Source organism: Triturus cristatus, chromosome 6 (assembly GCF_964204655.1).
Source record: "Triturus cristatus chromosome 6, aTriCri1.1, whole genome shotgun sequence".
NCBI classification, from domain to species: Eukaryota; Metazoa; Chordata; class Amphibia; order Caudata; family Salamandridae; genus Triturus; species Triturus cristatus.
In genome coordinates, this window is record NC_140589.1 from 1,803,974,536 (window position 1) to 1,803,997,689 (window position 23,154).

The 23,154-nt window shown below is 47.0% G+C and overlaps 1 protein-coding gene across 1 annotated transcript in view; it reads left to right on the forward strand.

Annotated features, from left to right (window-relative positions):
• CIB4 (calcium and integrin binding family member 4) overlaps positions 1–18,997 on the forward strand; it is a 364,792-nt gene extending 345,795 nt beyond the window's left edge. Inside the window, exon 7 of the mRNA XM_085609419.1 lies at positions 18,433–18,997. Within this exon, the coding sequence (XP_085465545.1) occupies positions 18,433–18,454 (22 nt within the window). The 3' untranslated portion in view covers positions 18,455–18,997. The remainder of the gene's footprint in view (positions 1–18,432) is intronic.
• The last annotated feature ends 4,157 nt before the right edge of the window (positions 18,998–23,154 follow it).

A 23,154-nucleotide genomic window follows, 5' to 3' on the forward strand; every position in this document is an offset into this window, starting at 1 on the left:
TGCAAGTCAATTTTGCCATGCGTTTGGGAGTGAGCATAGGTACTTTAGCACTGGTTAGCAGTGGTATAGTGTCCAGAGTCCTAAGGCTACAAAAACAAATTCAGAAAATTTGGAGGGGTGGAGGCAAAATGTTTGGGGGGGACCATGCAGAGAGGGCCAAACCTAACATAACCACCCTCCAGGCAAAAGCCAGGGGTGACTAATCGATACCTTGATGGGCCTCCCTGTTTGGGCGTTAGAACATGGGCAATAGCCCTTTACTGCAGAGGTCCTTGCCAGCTCTATACCCACCTTAACTCAGTTGGATCCCTCTGCCTATACTCTCCCGAGCCACTGAACTGACCCATGGGGAACTCTTCTGCTCACTTGTGAACCCCATCTGTGCAGATCCTAACCTTAACTTGCTTACACATGCATCCCAGTAAGCATACAGTACCACAGTGGACAACAAAGTTATGTGGTCCATTCCACCGCTTGGATGTCTGTCAACAACCCAAGGAAAACTCTTCCCATAAAGACAGTAATCAAGAGAGGCGGTACTGCTGAGGGCAGGCTACCCTTTGTCCACGATGAGCTGGGCTCACCAGGTGAGGAGTGATCGTGGAGAGGCAGTTTGCTCCCTCAGTGCTGAGGTCCCCACCTTCACCATCCACCCTCACTGAGTGCCTCGCACAGTGGGAGCTGTAACTGACCTGGCATTAGAATGTGGCTGGCTTTAGGTCTGCGTGTGCCCCCGCCCACTTGGATACAACTGGGTAGTGGTGGGACCCTGGATATGACGACAGACTGTGTCCAAAGATTTGCCACCTGCCCCGGATGCTTTGGGTGGCTCCCTAGCCTTTAGGCTGAACAACGCAGATGACCAGGGCCTGAAGATGGGCTCTGTTAGAAATGGGGTCTCTAGTTGGCAGTGGTTTGCACTCTGTCCAAGTAGGGACCCTCACTCTAGGAAGGGTAAGGGGATTACACAGCTAAGATAACCCCTGTTCACCCCCTTGATAGCTTGGCACGAGCAGTCAGGCTTATATCAGAGGCAATGTGCAAAGCATTTGTACATGCGTATACAGTAACACAGTGAAAACTCTACAAAAGAACACCAAACCACTTTAGAAAAATAGGCAATATTTATCTTAATAAAACAAGACCAAAATGACAAAAATCCAACATACAAAGCATAAAATATCACTTTTAAAAGATTAGGCGAGTGTACTCCATAGAAATCAATGGTTGAGGGAGGGCAAAATGGCACTGCGTGAGGTGCTGCGATACACCACCTATCTATGGCTCCATGGAACTTCCGAGTAAAACTCAGCTAAAACTACTCTAGATGTACATTTTCTATAAAACGCATTGCTTGAAGCAACAGCTCGGAAGGACGCAGGCGAAAATTACAGAACTTGCTCACCTGTTGATCCGGGCAGCTCTGAAGATTCTGTTTGGCCGTGAGCAGCGGTGGACGCCAGCTCCAACTTATTGGCATGCCACCTAAACACCCCAAACGTCCTCGGGACCACAGGGATCTTGGCGCCACGGGTAACGGAGGTAGGGGTTGCAGGACCCAGCGCGGCCCCCGGCGGCTCGGAAGACGCTGATCGGGAGGAAAGCAGGAGACACTACTCCAGCAGCAACAACAGGAAGCAAGGAGGCTGTGCCGGGGAAACCGAAAGGCAAAGATCAGCGTGCTGGAGAAGAGGTGGGCCCTGTAAATCAACGAGTGATCCCAGGGATGTTTTCCAACTGTGGGAGAGTGCAAGAGAAAAGAGAAGCTGCCAATGATGTTATCGCTGAAGCTGCACTGGTGCCGGTTACAGGTGTAAGTATGGGACTGGTGCCCCTACAAAAGGGGGTGGTGATGGACGGAGCATCAGAACCAATCAAACACTCACACCCAGTCAACAGATCTGGGTTTGATCCATAACCGTTCTTTAGCCCACTCTGCCACCCCAGTTCAGACATGGCCATATGCAAATCAGTCTGACCCTGTGCCTCATTGGAACAGTCCAGCCCGAACTGCCAAGCCATGCCTTCCCTGGACCGGAAACAAGCTTCCTAGGACCGGTTTCTGGCATTTCAGCCGTCTTCAGCCAGGCTTGCTTGAATCCAGTGGCAAAGTGAGCAAGGGACTCACGTCTGAGCATACCCTGCCAACTTATGGCGAACAAAGCGGTACAAAAGGGGGTGGTGACGGACGGAGCATCAAAACCAATCAAACACTCACACCCAGTCAACAGATCTGGGTTTGATCCATCACCGTTCTTTAGCCTCCTCTGCCACCCCAGTTCAGACATGGCCATATGCAAATCAGTCTAACCCTTTGCCTCATGGGAACAGTCCAGCCCGAACTGCCAAGCCATGCCTTCCCTGGACCGGAAACAAGCTTCCTAGGACCGGTTTCTGGCATTTCAGCCGTCTTCAGCCAGGCCTGCTTGAAGCCAGTGGCAAAGTGAGCAAGGGACTCACGTCTGAGAATACCCTGCCAACTTATGGCGAACAAAGCAGTACAAAAGGGGGTGGTGATAGACAGAGCATCAGAACCAATCAAACACTCACACCCAGTCAACAGATCTGGGTTTGATCCATCACCGTTCTTCAGCCCACTCTGCTACCCCAGTTCAGACATGGCCATATGCAAATCAGTCTGACCCTGTGCCTCATGGGAACAGTCCAGCCCGAACTGCCAAGCCATGCCTTCCCTGGACCGGAAGCAAGCTTCCTAGGAACGGTTTCTGGCATTTCAGCCGTCTTCAGCCAGGCTTGCTTGAATCCAGTGGCAAAGTGAGCAAGGGACTCACGTCTGAGCATACCCTGCCAACTTATGGCGAACAAAGCGGTACAAAAGGGGTTGGTGATGGATGGAGCATCAGAACCAATCAAACACTCACACCCAGTCAACAGATCTGGGTTTGATCCATCACCGTTCTTCAGCCCATTCTGCCACCCCAGTTCAGACATGGCCATATGCAAATCAGTCTGACCCTGTGCCTCATGGGAACAGTCCAGCCCGAACTGCCAAGCCATGCCTTTCCTGGACCGGAAACAAGCTTCCTAGGACCGGTTTCTGGCATTTTAGCCGTCTTCAGCCAGGCTTGCTTGAATCCAGTGGCAAAGTGAGCAAGGGCCTCACGTCTGAGCATACCCTGCCAACTTATGGCGAACAAAGCGTTACAAAAGGGGGTGGTGATGGACGGAGCATCAGAACCAATCAAACACTCACACCCAGTCAACAGATCTGGGTTTGATCCATCACCGTTCTTTAGCCCACTCTGCCACCCCAGTTCAGACATGGCCATATGCAAATCAGTCTGACCCATGTGCCTCATGGGAACAGTCCAGCCCGAACTGCCAAGCCATACCTTCCATGGACCGGAAACAAGCTTCCTAGGACCGGTTTCTGGCATTTCAGCAGTCTTCAGCCAGGCTTGTTTGAATCCAGTGGCAAAGTGAGCAAGGGACTCACATCTGAGCATACCCTGCCAACTTATGGCGAACAAAGCGGTACAAAAGGGGGTGGTGATGGACGGAGCATCAGAACCAATCAAATACTCACACCCAGTCAACAGATCTGGGTTTGATCCATCACTGTTCTTTAACCCACTCTGCCACCCCAGTTCAGACATGCCCATATGCAAATCAGTCTGACCCTGTGCTTCATGGGAACAGTCCAGCCCGAACTGCCAAGCCATGCCTTCCCTGGACCGTAAAGAAGCTTCCTATGACCGGTCTCTGGCATTTCAGCCGTCTTCAGCCAGGCTTGCTTGAATCCAGTGGCAATCAACGAGTGATCCCAGGGATGTTTTCCGACCGTGGGAGAGTGCAAGAGAAGGGAGAAGCTGCCAATGATGTTATCGCTGAAGCTACACTGGTGCCGGTTACAGGTGTAAGTATGGGACTGGTGCCCTATACATCTTTATGTTTGGGTCAAGGCGAGCTCTTACAGGACAGACCAAAGGGCTCTGATGCTAATACCATGTTATGTTATGTTATGTTATGTTATTTTCATTTATACAGCGCACAGCTACTCGGAAGTGTCCCGGCGCTATAGACCGCTTGGGAACCCGTCCTGGCTATCCCTGTGAGATGGTCCCTTTCTGGGTATCTCCCAGGTGAAACCAGGCATCCCCAGCGTCTGTGGGGGGCCGTTGTAGAGATGAGGCAAGCTTAATGCCCAGAGTTGCCGAGTGTGTTCCTGGTTAGAGTAGGTACCGAGGCGAGAATTATCGAGTCCGTTTTTACCCTGGTCCACGACCCTGCCGCGTCGGGAATTGAACCCTGGTCCTTGGCCGATTCTCTGCTTACGGATCTGCCACCTCTAACCAGTGAGCCACACCTCTCCACAATGGCAGGCAAACATGTGGATAAGGAACAGGTTATTAATGAAGTTTTACCTGTTAACCCTCGACTCTCTCAGATACAACACAAGATCAGGGGGACCCCAGAAGGGGGTGAAAAATTATTTTCCCTCAACGAAGACTCTGAGCTATGTAATGTTAGTGGAAATGAGGTATCAGCGCTGGAGGATTCAGAGATGGGTTGGGACAGCTCACTATCTAACCCCAGCACGCAAAAGCGCCTTTCCTCTCAGACACGGCGAATTAGAAATAAAGGGAGAAAGGCGCAGGATACCAGGCAAACTGATTCAGATCATAGTCAATCCAGCCAATTAAAATGGGATTATTCTACTACACATTTTGAAATTGAGGATGGAAGATCGGCACCGGATGATAACGCACAAGGGGAAAATAATGTGCTTTTTTAACCGAAGCCTGCAACTGAGGCATCTCCCTCGATGGCCCTCATATACTCCACTCTCAAACAAATCCAATCTGAAGCTAGACAGGAACATAAGAGGGCCCACCATGCAACAAAGATGTTACAAGGGGCCATTAGGAAAGTAAATAAAACATGCATAGACATCGACGAGAGAACAACGGTGCTGGAAGAGCGAGTTGTGGCATTAGAGACCAGAGCTGAGAGCATTGCTCAACAAGTCACATCAAACAAATCAAGGATGACGGATGTCATGTGGAAGCTTGAAGACTTTGAAAACCGCCAGAGGCGAAATAATCTAAGGCTACTGGGTATACTGGAAAAAGCTGAATGAGAAGACATTACGGGGTCTGTTGAAGGTCGGCTTCCACGAACTAGCGCATTGGGATTGGGACACAGAAGTTCAGCGTGTACACCATTTCCCACTCATGCTGAAAAAAGGAAGGGTCAGAATAACGTGAATGATAAACCTAGAGCTATATTAATATTTTTTGGCAACTTTCTTTTGCGGCAAGCAGTCTTTGATAACGCGCTTCCTGAAGCAAGACGCTCGGCTGAGGGTCATTCCTTCTTCGTCACGCCTGACTTCTGCCATAGTACGGTGGAAAGAAAGTGGAGGCTGCGACAACTTATTACTCCCTTCCAGAAGATCGGCTGTGAGGTGTATCTACTGAGCCCAGCTCGGCTTAAAGTAATTCACAGGGAAATATAAGGGTTTTCTCCTCTGAGATTCAAGCACAGGAATTTTTACGAGAAATATCAGGAGTCTCAAATCAGAAAGATCCTGAGGGCTGATGTACTTGGATAAATATTCACACTTCTTTTTGCTGTTTACTTGGGGGAGCTTGATGGGTGGTGGTGGGAAGCAGTATCATGCAGGAGGCATCACAAGGGTCCTTGGACCTTTCTTGCCTAAAGGTAGGGGAGGAGGGGGGTCGGGGTGGCAGGGGGTGGGGAAGCTATTGGGTGGAAGGCTGGTCCAATGGGTGGAATTTTATGAAATGGCATTGATGTAATTTCTTGATTAAGACAAATGGGAAGGGGTAAGCTACGAATCGCATCTATCAACATTTGTGGATTAAATAATCCTCAAAAAAAGCGTAGGGTTAATGAAGACATTTAGTACTTGAAAGCAGACATAATATGCTTGCAAGAGACACACATAGAAGTTGGTAGGCTTAAGATTGCCGAACTAGCAGGATATCAGCTGGTTTCCATCACAACCCAAGGAATACGCACAAAGGAGGTTGCTATTATGGCTCTCAGAAAATCTTTCAGCTTTCCACGTTCAAAGACTGATCAGTATGGTAGATAGGCCATTACTCATTGCATTGCGGATAATTATTCTTTTACGCTCTGCTCGGTTTATGGTTCGGTATTTGATGATCCTGCCCTTTTTAATCGGTTAAATACGGAACTTGTTGGGTGGCCGCTACCTTTAATTATTTGTGGCAATTTCAAAATAAATTTGGGTACAAATATTAACAAGCTAGGGTCTGGTCTATACCGTGGCCGTAATCCTAAAGTCTTTAAGTCTTTGGTCAATCTGTGTATGACGCATGGGCTCATTGATGTTTGGACCTAGCAAGAACCTCAGGATTTAGGCAATACTTTTTTTCCCGCCCCACACCAGTCACACGTCAGGCTAGACTATTCTTTTGTGTTTCAGGGGCTTTCGACATACTGCAGGATTTTTTAATTTCCACATGTAATGTCGGACCACAATCCATTAGTCCTCGAGATCTCATTCCAATCCTCAAAGCGGGCCGCACCACGGTGGACCTTTGATAGAGCACTCCTTTAAAATGAGGAATATATCAGACATATGCAAAATTGGATTCCCAGATTTATATCTGAGAATAGGGATAGTATACGGGGGGAGGTGGTACGGGATGCTCTGAAAGCTGGGACAAGGGGGAAACATCAAGTTATGGTTGGAGGTCCCAGAAGCAGGGTAAACAGCACATGCAGGAACTCTATAGAAAGTTGGTTGAAGCAGACACACAATTAGTAGATGTAATTACGAGAGGTGGGGATGTAGGGCGGGCTCACACACTAGTGACATTAGCTAAATCTAAAATTTTAGAAGTCTCAGCGAGCAAAGCGGCAGGGAAGTATGCCGCCTGGCGATCCAAAATGTGTGAATGCAGTGAGAGAATGGAACACCTGCTTGCGATGCACACTAGTCAACGGGTGACATGGGGGGAATACTTGAAATTGAAGATCTCCGGGACGGGTTAGTTTCAGAGCCTTCTGATATACGGGCTGCCTTTCAGCGATTCTATCAACAGTTGTATACGGAAGAAAACAGTGGTAGTGAATAGGACATTTTTGATTATCTGGCAGGAATTCCAGGGGAAAAATTGTCAAGAGAAGAAAGAGAGGCACTAGAGGTACCCATCACGGCAGAGGAAGTTGCTGGTGCCATCTGTTCTTTGGTAAATGGGAAGCTGGTAGGTACTGACTCCATCCCGGGGGAATTATATAAAAAACTGGCTCCCTGCTTACTGGAATTAATGGTGGATGTCTTTTTAGAGGCCCAATCTTGTCAGGGGGCACCTGATTCATGGGGTTCAGCCAATATTGTGGTCTTTCCCAAAAAAGGAAAATCGGCTAGGGTGCTGGGGTCATATCGACCTATCACGTTAATCAGTAGTGATGCTAAGGTATATGCCAAAATCTTAGCTAATCGGCTAGCAGTTGTGATTAAGAAACTGGTCTCACCGACTCAACATGGGTTCGTCCCCGGCCGGAGCACTATCGATCATGTTCAAAGGGTGATTGCTCTCTTTGACGCTGCAAGGATCACCGGAGACCCTATCGGGCTAATCCTGCTAGATGTGGAGAAAGCCTTTGATAGGGTCTCCTGGCCTTTCCTGTGGGCAACACTCCAGAGTAGAGGGCTAGGCAAAGGCTTTATCAAAGCCATCGCAATAATGTATAACAGGCCAGAGTAGCAATAATGGGGGAATTGTCAGGTCCTGTTTCGATCAGGAGAGGGACTCGTCAGGGATGTCCTTGCTCCATGGATCCGTTAGTTAGGAAGATTATAGGCAATAATCAGATCTTGGCAATACACAGTAATGGGGGGAGCACTAAGGGGCCATATGTATCATTCCAAATTGCGATCGCAAACGCCGAAATTTGCAGAATTTCAGTATTTGCAATCGCAATTGGGCTTAGTGGTATGTATGAATGAAAAACAAAATAAGGAATTGCAAAATTTGCGATTCCCTATTTTGTGATTGCATTTAAGGAATCGCAAATGGCGATTCCTTAAATGCAATGTAAGAAGCACAGAAAAAGTGCAATTTGGCCTTAAGGAATCGCAAATTACCACCAACTTCAAGTTGGTGGTAATTCGCGATTTCTTTGAAAAATGCACTTTTTTGCATTTTTCAAAGTGCCATGTGGCGCACATACATGCCCTTAGGGCACACATACATATTTAAAGGGTGCAACAGGGTGTCCTTTTGACACCCTGGTACCCTTGAAATTGCATTCTCAATTTGCGATTCTCTAATTGCGAATTGCAAATTGAGAATGTCTCCCCATTCATTCCTATGGGCCTCCCAACTCATAGGAATGAATGGGAAGGAATTCCTTAATTGCGAATCTCTATTTGCGATTCGTAATTAAGGCATATCAAGGAATCACAAATTATTTGCAATTTTTTATTTACATCTCGTTTTGCGATTCTCAAATAGCGATTCCCTAAAAATCGCTATTTGAGAATCGCAAAACCAGTCTTTGATACATATGCCCCTAAGATCCTAGCGTATGCCGACGACTTAGCAGTTGTGACCCCTAATCCACTGGGCGCATTAGAAGAAATTGAAAAAGAAACGCAGATTAACTTAACTCTGATAAAACCCTCGTTGTTGTTGGTAAGGGACTCCAGATTAATGACCCTCAGGTTGTACGGAAGGCAACATACCTTGGGGTCGAAATAATGGAGGATGTGTCAGAAATTGTAGAAACTAACCTGGGCCCTTTACTTTCAAACTTATAAACAGATTTTAACCGAATAGATAATCTTAAATTTACGCTGGTGGGGAAATGCAACGTTATTAAGATGCTGTTTTTACCGAACATTCTATACTTCTTTAGGGCAATTCCTTTGATAATGCTTGGTTCAAATCTATGAATCAAATGTTTATTAAATTTCTCTGGGCTAATTTTCGCCTACGACTTTTTCACCCTGCAGAGAGGACCAAGTCCTTTTACCCAGATGGTTTCTGTGTATGCACACAAATGGTGGCTATCCTGAAATTACTTTTCTTAAAATCGAAAGAAAGAAAAATAATTACAAGATGCCTGCACCTTGTGTGAACAGGCATGCTCATGTGCTCATAGGAGAGGGGCAAGCCTGGTCTGACTTAAATACCATTCAGAGATTGCCAGCCTACTAGAACAGCAAAGGGCAGTGGATGGAGCAAAGCATGTGGGAAGGGAGCAAAAGGCAGTGAGAAAGAATGGCAGAGCAGAGAAACACAGAGAGAGGGAGAGAAAATAGTTCCTAATGTGTTGCAGTGCCAGGTGGCATCAGCAGAGTAAGGATACATTTCATTTAATCAATACATGGTGAGACCGAAATGAACCTTGGTTGGGAAAAACACAAGAATAGGGAGGAAAGTCATCAAATCAGGAGCAGGGAACTGTTATATATAGTGAAGCCATTGAATCATGAGCAAAGGGAGAGCAAAAAGCCCACAGTAAGGGGCCGATTAGAATGGCAGCGAGTCTCACCACCATCTGAACCATTTTTACTGCCTGCCACTTTAGGATGGCTGGCGGTTTGATGGCGGTTGGACACACTGACCACCAAGCATCCAATGGGCTCCTTGAGCCCTCCAGTGCCTCGGAGGGCCTCGCAATCCCTGTAATGGTGGCAGTGCCTACCAGGCACCGCCATAGGGATTACAATCTCCCTCCCCGCCAGCTGTTTCATGGTGGTTCACCCGCTATGGAAAGGGACATTACCACTTTCCCCTTAGCACTCCGATGTGGGCACTGGGGGGCACCTATGGTTCCCTCCTACATGTCCCTGCACCATGTGGCATGCATCATGCCCGCTACGTAGTGCAGGGATATGTAAAGAGACCCCTTTTTGTCTTGCGCCGGATGCTGCAGCCAGCAGCACCCGCCGCAATACAAAATGTAGACAATGCGACCCCCTTGGTGGCGATCGCATTGTAATGCCTATGTCGGGACCACCGACAGCCTGTCGGGCAGTCCCGATTTCCGATAGAGTGGCGGGCAGACGTGAGTCCACCCGTGATTCTAATCAGGCACTGAGTCTGAACTGGTTATAATAGGCCTGCTGCCAACAGACAACTAAAGCTGTTGAGACCTAAAATTGTGCGATTGAGAAAAACACAATTTCCTCAAACCACTGTTTTTTTGCAATGTAGATATCTTCCACTATACCCAGAACTAACAGGGGGTCAGTGATCTAGTGTATCAAATGTAACCTCTCATTCAACACTAAAGTCCAGATGCACTAATAACTGATCGCAAAATACTGGTTGTAGACTGTAACCAGAACTGACCTAAGTACTAATAGGTCAGATCTTAAAGATCCGCATTGTAGTGGGTCAGACTACGACCTACTTCATACATATAAATAGGGTAGGTGGCTAATTGTGACTCACAGGGGGGTCGCCTGCAACTGTTTGTGGTCGCATTTATTTTTTAAATGCAGCCCATTTTCTTTAAAGGAAGCTGGTCTACCTTGAAAAAGACACATTTACTTTTTACATTTGTTTTAGAAGAGACAATGGTCTCATGAACCACTATATCCTTTTAACAATATATATTTTTTTACATTCACAAATGGGAACGGGTCCACATTACAATATCAGGAGAACACAGGAAGTATCTGTGGTTTGTAGTAGGTTCCTTTTCTCTGAAATATGGTCCTTTTTTAAAATGCATGACAGTAATAGTACCCCACCTTCGATAACATATACCCTTGCTTAGAAGATTGGTTAGTAGAGCAGGACTTTTAGACGACAAAGTCGCTATTACTCGGTCACGGTCTACAAATACATTTTCAGAAGTCGATCGCATTCCAGGTCAGATTCCATCTGGGAGCAATGCTAGGCCTAGTAAAGGAAGTGTTTACTGTGGAGGACTGTGTCATCAATCTGGGAGAAACGTCATCTCCTCTCTTCTAGAATCAATGGCTTCTGGCATTTCCACCGTCCCGAATACGAGGCCATCCATCAGCAGTGTATGGAAGATCCGCGGTTTCAAACGGAAAACAGTTTGGATAACAAAATCCACATGTTGATGTCTGCAAGGCAATCTCTCTTGTGGTGATGCAAGAGAGCAAACCTACATCAAGGAGTCCCTTTCCAACAGGAATCTTCAACTCAAGCTCTTGTGATAGATGCATCTCTTTCAGAATGGGGAGCTAATATTGAAGCTCTGTCCATGCAAGGCCGCGGGTGGAAGCAGAGCTCACATCACATTAGTTGCCCAGTGCAGGGGACAGTACATTTAGCTCTGAAGGCCTTCCTGCCCCCTCTGACAATGAACAAGATTTGTATTCAAACAGCCTACACAATGATCATGAACTACCTAAAAATGCAAGGGGGGCATGAGATCAAAGCTTCTCATGCTGGAGTTACAGAAACTCTGATTGTGGGCAAAGGCTAGAGGGCTATCATTAAAGGTAACATAGGGGCATATCAGCAACACCCAGCGATAATTATCACTCAGCGCTCTTAGCGCGAGGATAATTATCGCCGGGTAACGTGGATTTTTATCGCTGAGATAGCGTGCTATTAGCAACGCTTATCTCCTCAGCGATAAAAATCCTCACACTAACTGCCTAACGTGTGATTATCGCTGGAAACCCAGCGATAATCTCACGTAATGTGGCGTTAGCTTGCTGATAGGGACTCACAAATTTAGCCATGATATCCACCCTCCATAGGATATCATGGCTAAGTCAGTCCTGAAGCAGGCGTCAGGAAAGTAGCGATAACAGGGGTATGCTTCATAGCGTGGGGCTTGATGATAGGAGAAATGTCGCTTAGCAACATTTCTCCTGTCATGTTAGGTCAGGAACGCCCACTTTGCATCTCATTAGAGATGCAAAGCTGGGCGTTAGGAATACCGACGCTAAAGCAAGGTTTCACGCATTAGCGTGTTCTTGCTAATTAGGCGATAAAATTATCGCCGATGTTCGGCCGCAAAAGCGGCAATAGTTTTTTATCGCCTGCTTGTAAATATGCCCCTCAGTTACTGCGGCCCATATTATCATAAAGGCACACTTTCCCTGTATGCGCCCTGGCATAGCTTAAAACAGGTCCGCTGGGCTCAAGCAGGGAAAGTGCACCCTATTATAGTGAATGTGAATGTGAATGTGCTGTCCTCAGGGCCACTGCTAAGTTGCAATACATTTGGGGCAGCGCATTCAAGTTAAATGAGGAGTGGTTGCCATCTACACTTTCAAGTGGGGAGAGAGATTCCTCTTCAAGACGTGTGCAGTGGGTGATTGCACCCGCGGCAAGGGGATTTTATTTATTTATTTGTTTATTTAATGTGTTTTTATATAGCGCGGACTTTACCCGAAGGTGTCAGATCGCTTCACAATAGGAGCAGTAATGATACATAAGGAGAAAAATTACAAGTGAGCATGTTACAAAATCAAACGGTAGGTTACATGAGGCAATAGTGACAACTGTGCAAGTATCAAGAGCAAACAAAATACAAGAGGTAGCAAACGATACGTTACAAATGGAAAAAGTCACGTGTGCAGGTTAAAAGAGCATACAGGGTACACGTAGAGGAAAAAAAAAATTGCAATAAATGGCAGACACTCAAAACACTAAAACAAAAGTTCTGTTACATGAGGCAGTGGTGGCCGTTGTGCATGTATCAAAAGCACACAAAATACAAGAGGTAGCAAATGATACGTTACAAAAGGAAAAAGTGACATGTGTGCATGTTACAAAAGCGTTCAAAATACAAATAAAAGTATAATACTGCAATAAATGGCAGACACTCAAAACACAAAAACACACTGGGAAGGCACTTCTATAGGCATGGAGAACAGAATTTCCTATAATGGAAGGACTTCCATCAGAAAATAGAGAGCGTGAATTAAATTTGGAAGTATCTTTGAAGGAGGAGAGCTTTGAGGTCAGTTTTGAAGGCCTGGGAAGAGGTGGTGGTCCGGAGCTGAGGCGGAAGTGAGTTCCAGATTCTCACTGCGTTGCCTGAAAAGGATTGGGCCATCGATCTTTCCTTCTTGAGAGTGGGAGGTTCAAGCAATACATTTTCTGCATTACGTGATGGTCTGGAGCCTCCAGAGACTTTCAGTTTATCCGCCAGGTAGCGAGGGAGGAGGAGTGCAAGGCTTTGTGGGTGATACAGGCAGTCTTGTAGATAGATCTTGCCTCAATGGGAAGCCAACGGAGGGTGGATAAAATGGGTGTGATGTGGTCGCTTCTTTTGGCCCCATATATGAAGCGAGCTGCTGAATGGAGGACAGGCTTCAGGGGGGACAGGTGGGATTTGGGGAGGCCAGTAAGAAGAGAATTGCAGTAGTCCAATCTGGAGAGAACCAGCGATTGGACCAGGGTTTTAAGGTCGTGCTCCGGGAAGAAGCGGCGAATCCCCCAAAGAAGGCGCAGTTGGTATCGAGCAGACTTTGCAATGGAATCGATGTGGGAGAGTAGATTGAGTTTTTTGTCGAGTATGACACCAAGGGATTTTGCGCTCTCGACAATGATGGGTTAATTGTTCAGTAGATTCATCTGATCCATCCATGAATGCACTGGAGGTGGAGAAAGTGAGGAGGAGAGGAGAGGAGGAGGAATTCAGTTTTGGAGGGATTTAGGATCAGTTGATGAGTTAACATCCAGTTTTGAATGGAGTCGAGAGTAGAGCTTAGGAAGGAGAGATCGTGACTGGAGGCCACCTTAAGGTAGATTTGAGTGTCGTCCGCATATAGATGATAGTGGATCCCGGATTTACTCAGGAAATTTCCCAACGGTTCTAAATAGAGATTGAACAGTGTGGGTGCAAGTATAGAGCCTTGAGAAACACCTTGACCGACCGCTAAGGGAGATGAAAGACTGTTCGCTATTTTGATCATTTGGGATCTATCAGAGAGGAAGAAGGCAAACCATTTGAGCACAGTGCCCTCCATGCCCATTCTCTGTTGAAGAGTGTTAAGGAGAGTGTTGTGATTGACAGTGTCAAAGGCTGCAGAAAGGTCAAGAAGAATTAGAAGACAAGACTCCCCTGAATCAAGTATCCGCAGCGCGTCATCAATGACTCGCAGCAGGGCTGTTTCAGTGCTGCAGTTTTGAATGAAGCCGGACTGGAAATTGTCCAGAAGATCATTGTCCTTGATAGGGTGAGAGAGTTGTTTCGCTACACATTTTTCTGTGATTTTCGCAAGAAAGGGTAGGTTATTGATGGGACGGTAGTTGTTGGGGTCGTTCCCATCAGCGGTGGTTTTTTTAAGCAGAGGGGTGACCTGCCCAGTTTTGAAGGAAACAGGAAGGGAGCCTTGACTGAGGGAGAGGTTGACCAGAGTGGTCCATTAGGAAAGAGAATGGGTAAAGAAGTCAATGGCAATGGCACTAGGGATGGGGTCAAGAGAATGGTTAGAGGGCTTTGTGTCGAGGATGCATTTAAGGAGGGCGTCATCAGAGATGGGGTCAAAGTTTTGCCAGACGGTTAAGGATTTGCAAGAACAGTCCCGTGCACTCATACAATCATCAATTACACAAGGTATGTGTGTCTTCGGTATGACATGAAGATACTGCAGCGTGGCAATCTTTATGTTTCCTTTAATAGGTCATCAGGCAAGAACACAAACAGCCAGCCGACACGTGTTTCGTCAGAGAAAATGTCAAACTCTGACTATTCAGGGCTAAAGAACAGGAAGTCATCCAAAACAGGAAGGATATGATAATGATACGCCAAATCAAGAAACGGATAATTACTCAATCAGCCTTGTAAGAAAAAAGACTGAGCATATGGCTCTAAACAAAGTCCTCAGAAGAAGAGATATTAATCCAGGTAAGTCACGCCAGTACAAAACACGAACAACACGGATCCTTCCAATAGTTATCAATACATGTTCCAAAATCACAGGGTTCTTTGCATCACTTGGAGACACGTGTGTGTGTCTACCAAGACATTGTTCCGACACGGGCACGCGTCCTGGCGCCTCTGACCGGAGTCAGTGAGGCGCCATTCAATCTTTGTCACAAGCACAAATGTGCACAAGTATGCACAGGTTACATGTACATTCCATGTAATATAGCGCTTCTCCTTTTCCTTCATTGGGGCAGATTTATGTTAGACATGCGCCACTTTTACGCCGCCGTTGCGTCACTTTTGTGATGCAGCGGCGGCCTAAACCCTGCGCCACATTGCGCCCCATTTACATCGTGACGCATCTATGGAGATGCGCCACGGTGTAAAGCCCTGCGCCACATTAAACCTGGGTCAGGTTTAATGTATGCAGGGTGGGCGTTCCATCGGAAAAAGCCTCGGAAAAGTGACACAGTGAAATCTACAAGATTTCGCTCAGTCACTTTTCCGACGCTGCTGCGTCAAAACCTTGTGCCTGCTTGAAGCAGGCGTAAGGCATGACGCAGCATGTTAGGTATGGGCAGCCCCTAAACATTGCTGGAGTTGCGTCGTGCTTGCGACACGACTCCAGCAATGCGCCGCCCTTACGCCATCAGATGCGTCATGTATCTGTTTATCCTTGCGCCACGATGCGCTGCATTGTAAATGCGGCGCATCTGTGGTGGCGCAAGGGTAAACTTGCATGACGCATCTTTCCTGGCGCATCCCTGCTGCTTTGCAGGGATGCGCCAGGAAACATAAATCTGCCCCATTGTGTTTAAATATAGACTGCTTTCTGCATATATTGCAATACAGACTCCTGCCTCCCTGTCTCTTGTCTTGCAACTGATGTGCTTATTTCCAAAAACTGTCTTTAAATAGTACCTATTGAGACATTGTTCATTGTTACATAGTTATACACGTCCATAATGTAGCATAGGAGGGCAAAGTGATTCCACGACCCCATTTAAATGAGGGAATGCTCTTTTATGATAGATCTGGCTATATGTGCGCCAGCGCTATCTGTATTACAGAAGGGGCCGCACAAGTGTCTGTGGCCCCTTCTGTAATACCAAAGTGCCCCTGGGGCACCCAAAGTGGGTGCACATGCCTGTTGCACCCCGGGGACGCTCTCTGCAATACGGTCTCGGGAATTCTAAACCTTCAAGTGGATTTCCTGAGCCTGTTTACACAGAAAATCACGAATCGGTTCTGGACGGCAACATAATCAATCGAATCTTCTTATATTGAGGCTATACCAAGAAAGAACTCTTCCCAACATCTTAAAAACAACAATTTGATCAGACTATGCACCCAGACTACTGGCTCCAGGGTCGTTGGGCAATAACTTTTTGATGAACCGATCTAGAATATTACGTTCCACCCTTCTTGCCATTCCATTGAAACTCACTGTTGTACTAAACTCTGGAATTGTCAAGCAACAATGATTTTGATTACTCCAGACTGCCAAGACAGTGGTGGAATACAAATCTATTGTAAGTATCTGTCAAGCTACACAAGAGGGTGTCATGCAAATTAAGCCTGTAGACCAGATCTCAGTATCAGCTATTCCAGCCGACTCTGACATCCTTGAATTTGACAATATGGCTGTTGAGCTCAGATAACATCCACATATAAAATCTGCTTCCATCATGGATGAATATTCTTAAGATATCCACATGTCCTTCGACTAGGACTTGCTTTTCATTCGAACGACAGAGGTTTGTTGATGGTGCCAACTGAAAGGCTACAATACTATAACCTGCCTTAAGGGTCACATTCTTCCCTTCCGCTTACATCCAGCCCAATCAAAGCTGCTATGCTCTTCTAATACAGGGGATCCTGCTGCATCTACAGCTTACAGAAAACACCCACATTATGCATCCTTTTTGGGAATTTATGTCATTGACATTTTTAGATGGCCTGAAAAAATTCTGCCCTCCCATACTGACACATCTCCGCCTCGAGAGAACAATTTGTATCACAATGAATTGGCCCATGCTTTGAGCATGGTCACAGGGCCTCATCGCGTCACCGGTCTTGGAAATTACATTTCTGATATTTATCAGCTGCGTCCCAAGGATTAGTGAAACTCAAGACTTTTTGGCAGTGGAATCTTATGCAGTGTTTCATGCAAATGTGGTGATGTTGAGTGAGAAACTCCTTCTTCCTTTCTCCCAAAGGTAGGGTTAGAAGCCCACATTAATCTAACCATCACTCTGCCAGTGGTCTTTGCCAATCCATCCTCTCCAGCTGAGTGTTCCTTACACTCTCCATATCTTAGAAGGCTTCCTTTTTTCTCTTAGATAAAACCAAGTCCTTATTTAAATCAAACCAACCCTTTAGTAACTATGATCACATTTGCCAAGGTCTAGCCACCTCAATGCAATCCATTCCTCATTGCATTGTAGCCTGCATGGCCCTTTACTGGTAAATAAACCCCTACCAAGGGATCCAGAGTCCATTCCACTGGAGGGAAAGCGGCCAGCACAGCCTCGCTGACGAACATTCAAGTTACAGACATTTGACACTATTGCCTTGATTACCAAACTTAAGCCGACTCTATTGTTGGTCACGCTGCTCAGAAATGTCTTTTTGGTTGGCGCTATATTTATGGTTTCTCGATATGTACTCATTTTACATGTCGTTGTTATGCTCACAAGGCATGAGGACTATAGCATTGTTTAGCTTGCTACTCTTCTCTAATGGGTATCAAAGAAGATATTATGATGCAGAAGCAATGATTGTCTACTTATAGTCCTGATTCTGCATCCTGGTAATCTTCATTGAAGTCATGAACAAACCTCCCTCCTCCCTGGCTTCTTTTTTCGAGCATCCGCAATACAAACTTCTAATTAATTTGCAGTTTGCACTAATTGCTTCAAAAAGAACTGACTCTGTGAGGCAACTACCAGGACAAGCCATCATGGGTAGTTGAAGATCTTTTTTAACTTTTAAAGTGAAAACCCATCAGGCTGCCCATTTACTCATTGCTGGTCACTTAGGCACAGTTTGTGTAATAATTGCTGTAATGTAGCTGAGAAAGGGTTCTTTGGTACTACATACTCAAAAATCTTGTCTGTGCTAGATATTTTGAAGGATTCTCCACAACATATGGATATACTGGACTCTTCAGCCTTTCTATTCATGTATTGATTCAACATGTCCCTGGGTCCCCTCACGCAGCATGAAATTATTCTGACATGTATGACTTCAATGAAGATTCCCATGTTGCACACTCAGGGCTACAAGTAACCATTTCCTTTGAGTGTGGAGACAATAATATAACATGAGAACTAGTGCTATGGGTAAGTAGCATTTCCTTTAATTATGTGATTTCAGATAGTATATCAACTGCTACCCTTTTTGCACAGCCTCCTTGACATTTTGAGTTTATAGGTTCTTCAAGTGTAGTCAAGTGGTCCTGGGATTTAACTATGTCCCCTTTCCTATTGTTTTTTATACTTTTCACTCCTAAATCTCAAAACTTAATTTGCTCATTATTAAAACTGATTAAAATTACAGACATATTTACAGGCAACAAATATATGTGTTCTGTAGGTCTTTTTCGATCCGGTTCTGAATCTGAGGAGACACGGCTAAGAAGTGACAGTGAGGAGCATGTGTACTCATCAATGGTGGAGCTTGCTGGGTGGCACCAGAACCACACTTGAAACAAAATCCAGTGCTCTTGTGGACATCCTCATAATCCCACGTCAGTATCTGTCATTGATGTATTGTAACTATCGGTCACTTGCTTTTTGTATAAGCACATAGAACAGAGCAGTGTAGACTTTTGCCCAACGTAATAGCTAGTTCTAGGTTATTTTCTGGGAAGAGTAGTGTGGCATCAGATGGTACACTCAAAAGCTTTTTAGTTCACCTTACACTTTTTGTTATTAATCTGTGTCTAGGTAATTTTTCTTTATTGACCTTTTAGCTTTAGCATACTTAAGTACATCTAGATTATATCTTTATATTCTTCTCACACCGTGAGAAAAAACAGCTTCTCTTTTTCCAGATCTGACTACAACCATTTTTTGTGTAATGCAGTGTTAGATGTGTACAGCTGATGAGCATACATGCTCCCAGTGAAACTGTCTCAAACCTATCGAGGCTGCATGTGAGAAAGTCAAACTGGAGGTATCTTATAAAAATGACAATTTGTAAACTCTGCAAATACAAAAGCTTTTCATTTAAGTTTTATGTCACTTGATGGTATATTTTTTCAACGTAACAAACGCCTAATTTGTCAAATTGAAGAATGTTGCTCCCAGAAAGGATATTAATTAAAAATGTTCATGTGTTCCTTATCTCAAAATGCCTCTTTGTAAGGTGCATACAAATATTTGCTATAAACTTGCGAAAAGGAACTGAAATCTACAGTAAGAATCAAATCCAGGACTATGCTATAATTGGGGATCGTGGTTTTATGGTATTTATTTTTGTAACATTTGAATCTGTATATATCCATATTTATTTTTGGGCCATCCTATTGGTATTTATCTATATTTATTTTGTAATTTGAGAATAAATGGAGTTGTAAAATGGTATATTTCCACATGTATTTAACTGATAAGCATGCACTATTACTTTGAGCAAAGTAAGCAGCCACATATAGAAAAACTCTACACCCACAGGCACATATCAGCATTATACTACAATTAATACCAGAGTCCGTCAGTCTGCTCAGCTGTTGTCCTGAAATTCATGAAAGACAGCATGGAGAGTCTCTCACAAGAGAGCACAATTTTCAGTCTTTTTCCGCTTTAAAAAACAAAAATACATTTTGGTGCCGATTCCGATCCGGTAAAAATATTTCCTGTACGACTCGTATCCGTATTTTTTTACGTACGAGTCGTACCAGTCCCGTACAAACGGCGAAGTACGATTCGTACCGTTAAATTACATACGAATTGCCTCGGGAAAAGTCTACGAGACGTCCCCGGACAGATTTACGTACGAGTCGTAAAACTGAAGTCCGAGCGCACAAGTCCGATCCGTACCGGCGTTCCGAATCCCCAAGCGTAAGGAAAACGTCCCGTACGGAGCGAGCTTCGTACGACCACTACGGTACACTTGGGCCCGGGGTACGAGTCGTACGGACCCCCCACCCCACCCGCGCATGTACGCGCCGTACCCCAGCACCCGCGTATGTACGCGCCGGACCCCCCCACCTCAGCACCCGTGCCTGTACGCGCCGTACCCCAGCACCCGCGTATGTACGGGTCGTCCATCCCCACCCCAGCACCTGTGCATGTACGCGCCGTACCCCCACCCCAGCACCCGCGTATGTACGCACCGTACCCCCCCACCCCAGCACCCGCACATGTACGCGCCGTACCACCCACCCCAGCACCCGCGCATGTACGCGCCATACCCCAGCACCCGCGTATGGTCGTGCCGTACCCCCCCACCCCAGCACACGCGTATGTAAGCACCGTACCCCCCACCCCAGCCCCGTACTCGGACGCACCATACCCCAACGTACCCCAGCATCCCCCTATGTACGCACCGTACCCCAGCACACGCGAATGTAAGCGCCATACCCCCCAACACAGCACCCGCGTATGTACGCCCCGTACCCCCACCCCAGCCCCGTACTTGGACGCACCGTACCCCAACACCATACTCCAGCATCGCGTATGTACGAGTCGTACAACACCATTGCACATGTGAACACTGTACAACAACATAGCCATGGACGCACCTTACCTACGCGAAAAAGACTCGTACTGAACCAGGACACTGTAAAACAGCACAAGGACCGTCAATTCGACTCGCACAACACCACAAAACACGTCTTCAGGACAAAAAACAACTAAAAGACTGACCTGGCACATCCAAACAGTCAAACAGAGGCCCAAAATCACAACCACCTCTTATAACACACCCACCAAAAGTTCAAACACAGCCACACCCACAAATGGACCAATTAAAGGGGCCACAAACACAAACCATGAGCCTTTGCAACAGACCCACTGCTGACAGACATCACACACAAACAACTGCACCCATAAACCTTAACTCACACACCTTCACACAACCTCCTTCACACAGACCCCCTCTACACCCACACACCCACAACCATCCACACCCACACCCCACACCATGCCCACAGACAAGAATTCAAAGTTCACAACAGAGGAGCTGGACATCCTTGTCAACGAAATCATCAGAGTCGAGCCACAGCTGTTTGGAACATTGGTCAGACAGACCAGCATATCCCAAAAAACTAGCCTGTGGCAGAGGATCGTCGATCGGGTGAATGCTGTTGCGCCCATCAGAAGGACCAGGAATGAATGTCAAGCCAGGTGGTCCGATCTGCGCAGATCAGTCAAGCGCAAAATGAACAAGGAATACGCCCAGAGTAACATCACAGGAGGTGGGCTGCCCCGCAGACCAGTACATTACCATCCCTGGGAGGAGAAGGTGATGGCCCTGCTTCCGCCGGTGGGAGTACACGGAGGGGAAGGCGTCCGAGAGCCTGGTGAGTACACAAACAACTCACGTAACATGGGGGGGAATGGCATCCACACCCCAACTACAACAAATGCACTCACCTACCCCCAAGCCCTCACCTGACACAACCACACTCTAAACAACGCGCAGGCCACTAACATGAGTATGCCCCATTTACAAAGCAAGGCCATGCCATGTCCCAGCCTACACAAACCACAAACCCAAGACAGGATGTCCGGGATGCTGGGAGGGTGGGGATCACTAAATATATTGTACAACTCTGAAACAGACACCAATGCCCTCAGCCCATATGGCCCAGGCACATACCCATGCACCATGCGCAATGCACAGGGACTGGCAAAGTACTGACAAGGTAGCTGACACTTGGCCCTGCTGTAGGCAGCACAAGGCTCTCCTGTGACAACTGCAAAATCTAACACAAACACAACCAGCTCAGATATCTAGGACAGGAACTCACACTCACTGACATGGCAGCATGCGCCTTGGGGGGACAGATACATCACCTGTGAGACCAACTGCCAAATCACACTACACCCACCAGCAGGCACCGTCAATCAATCAACAATCGATCTGGGTACTTGTAAGGCGCGCTACTTACCTGTGAGGGTCTCAAGGCGCTGAGGGGGGGGTTCCAATACTGCTCGAAGAGACAGGTCTTGAGGAGACATCAGAAGGCAAGTAGGTCTTGGGTCAGTCGTAGGTGGGTTGGGAGGGTGTTCAAGCTCCTGGCGGCGAGGTAGGAGAAGGATCTGCTGCAGGCAGGCATACGTTGGATGCGGGGGACAGCTGCGAGGGCGAGGATGCCGGAGCGGAGCTTGCGGGTGGAGGTGTAGAAGCTGAGTCTGATGTGCAGGTAGGCTTGTCCAGCGGTGTGGAGTGCCCTGTGTGCGTGGCTGAGGAGCCTACAGGTGATCCTCTTGTCGATGTGGACCCAGTGCAGGTCTCTCAGGAGGGGGGTGATGTGGCTGTGGCGGGGGGCGTTGACGATCACTTGTGCCGAGGCGTTGCAGAAGCGTAGTATCCGCCGTTGGTGTGTGGATGGGAGTCCTGCGTAGAGTGCAGTGGCGTAGTCCAGTCAGCTGCTGACTAGGGCCTGTGTCACTGTTCTACTTGTTTAAGTCGGGATCCACCAGTAGATCCGGCGGAGCATGTGTAGGGTGTCGTAGCAGGACGAGGAGACGCCGTTGACCTGCTTGGACATGGAGAGGGAGGATGCGAGGATCAATCCTAGGTTGCGTGTGTGGTGGGTGGGTGTCGGTGATGTCCCCAGAGCGATTGGCCACCAGGAGTCATCCCAGGCTGAGAGTTTGGGTCCCAGGATGAGGACCTCTGTCTTGTCCGAGTTCAGTGTCAGATGGCTACTCCGCATCCAGTCGTCTCTGTCCCTCAGACCCTCGTGGATGTTTGGCTTGGCGGTGTGAGGGTCCTTGGTGAGGGAGAGGATGCGCTGGGTGTCGTCGGCGTAGGAGATGTCTTCGAGGTTGTGGTGGCGGGCCACTTGTGTGAGGGGGCCATGTGGATGTTGAACAGCGTCGGGCTGAGTGATGATCACTCACCCCTCACACAAGCACACACCCCCGGGGCAGCCAAGGGAGTCACACACTCTCACAATGGACATGTGACACAACAAGATCGAGCCTCAGCCAAAAAAGCATCCAAGGCCAAATGCGACATGTCAAAGACCCTGAATAACCTGTCAATCAGTCCCCTGCAACATACCCATCCACAAGTGAACATTGATGTGAATGCTATGCACATACAACTACCTGGAGTAACTGTGGCAACCTGAACATGTATGAA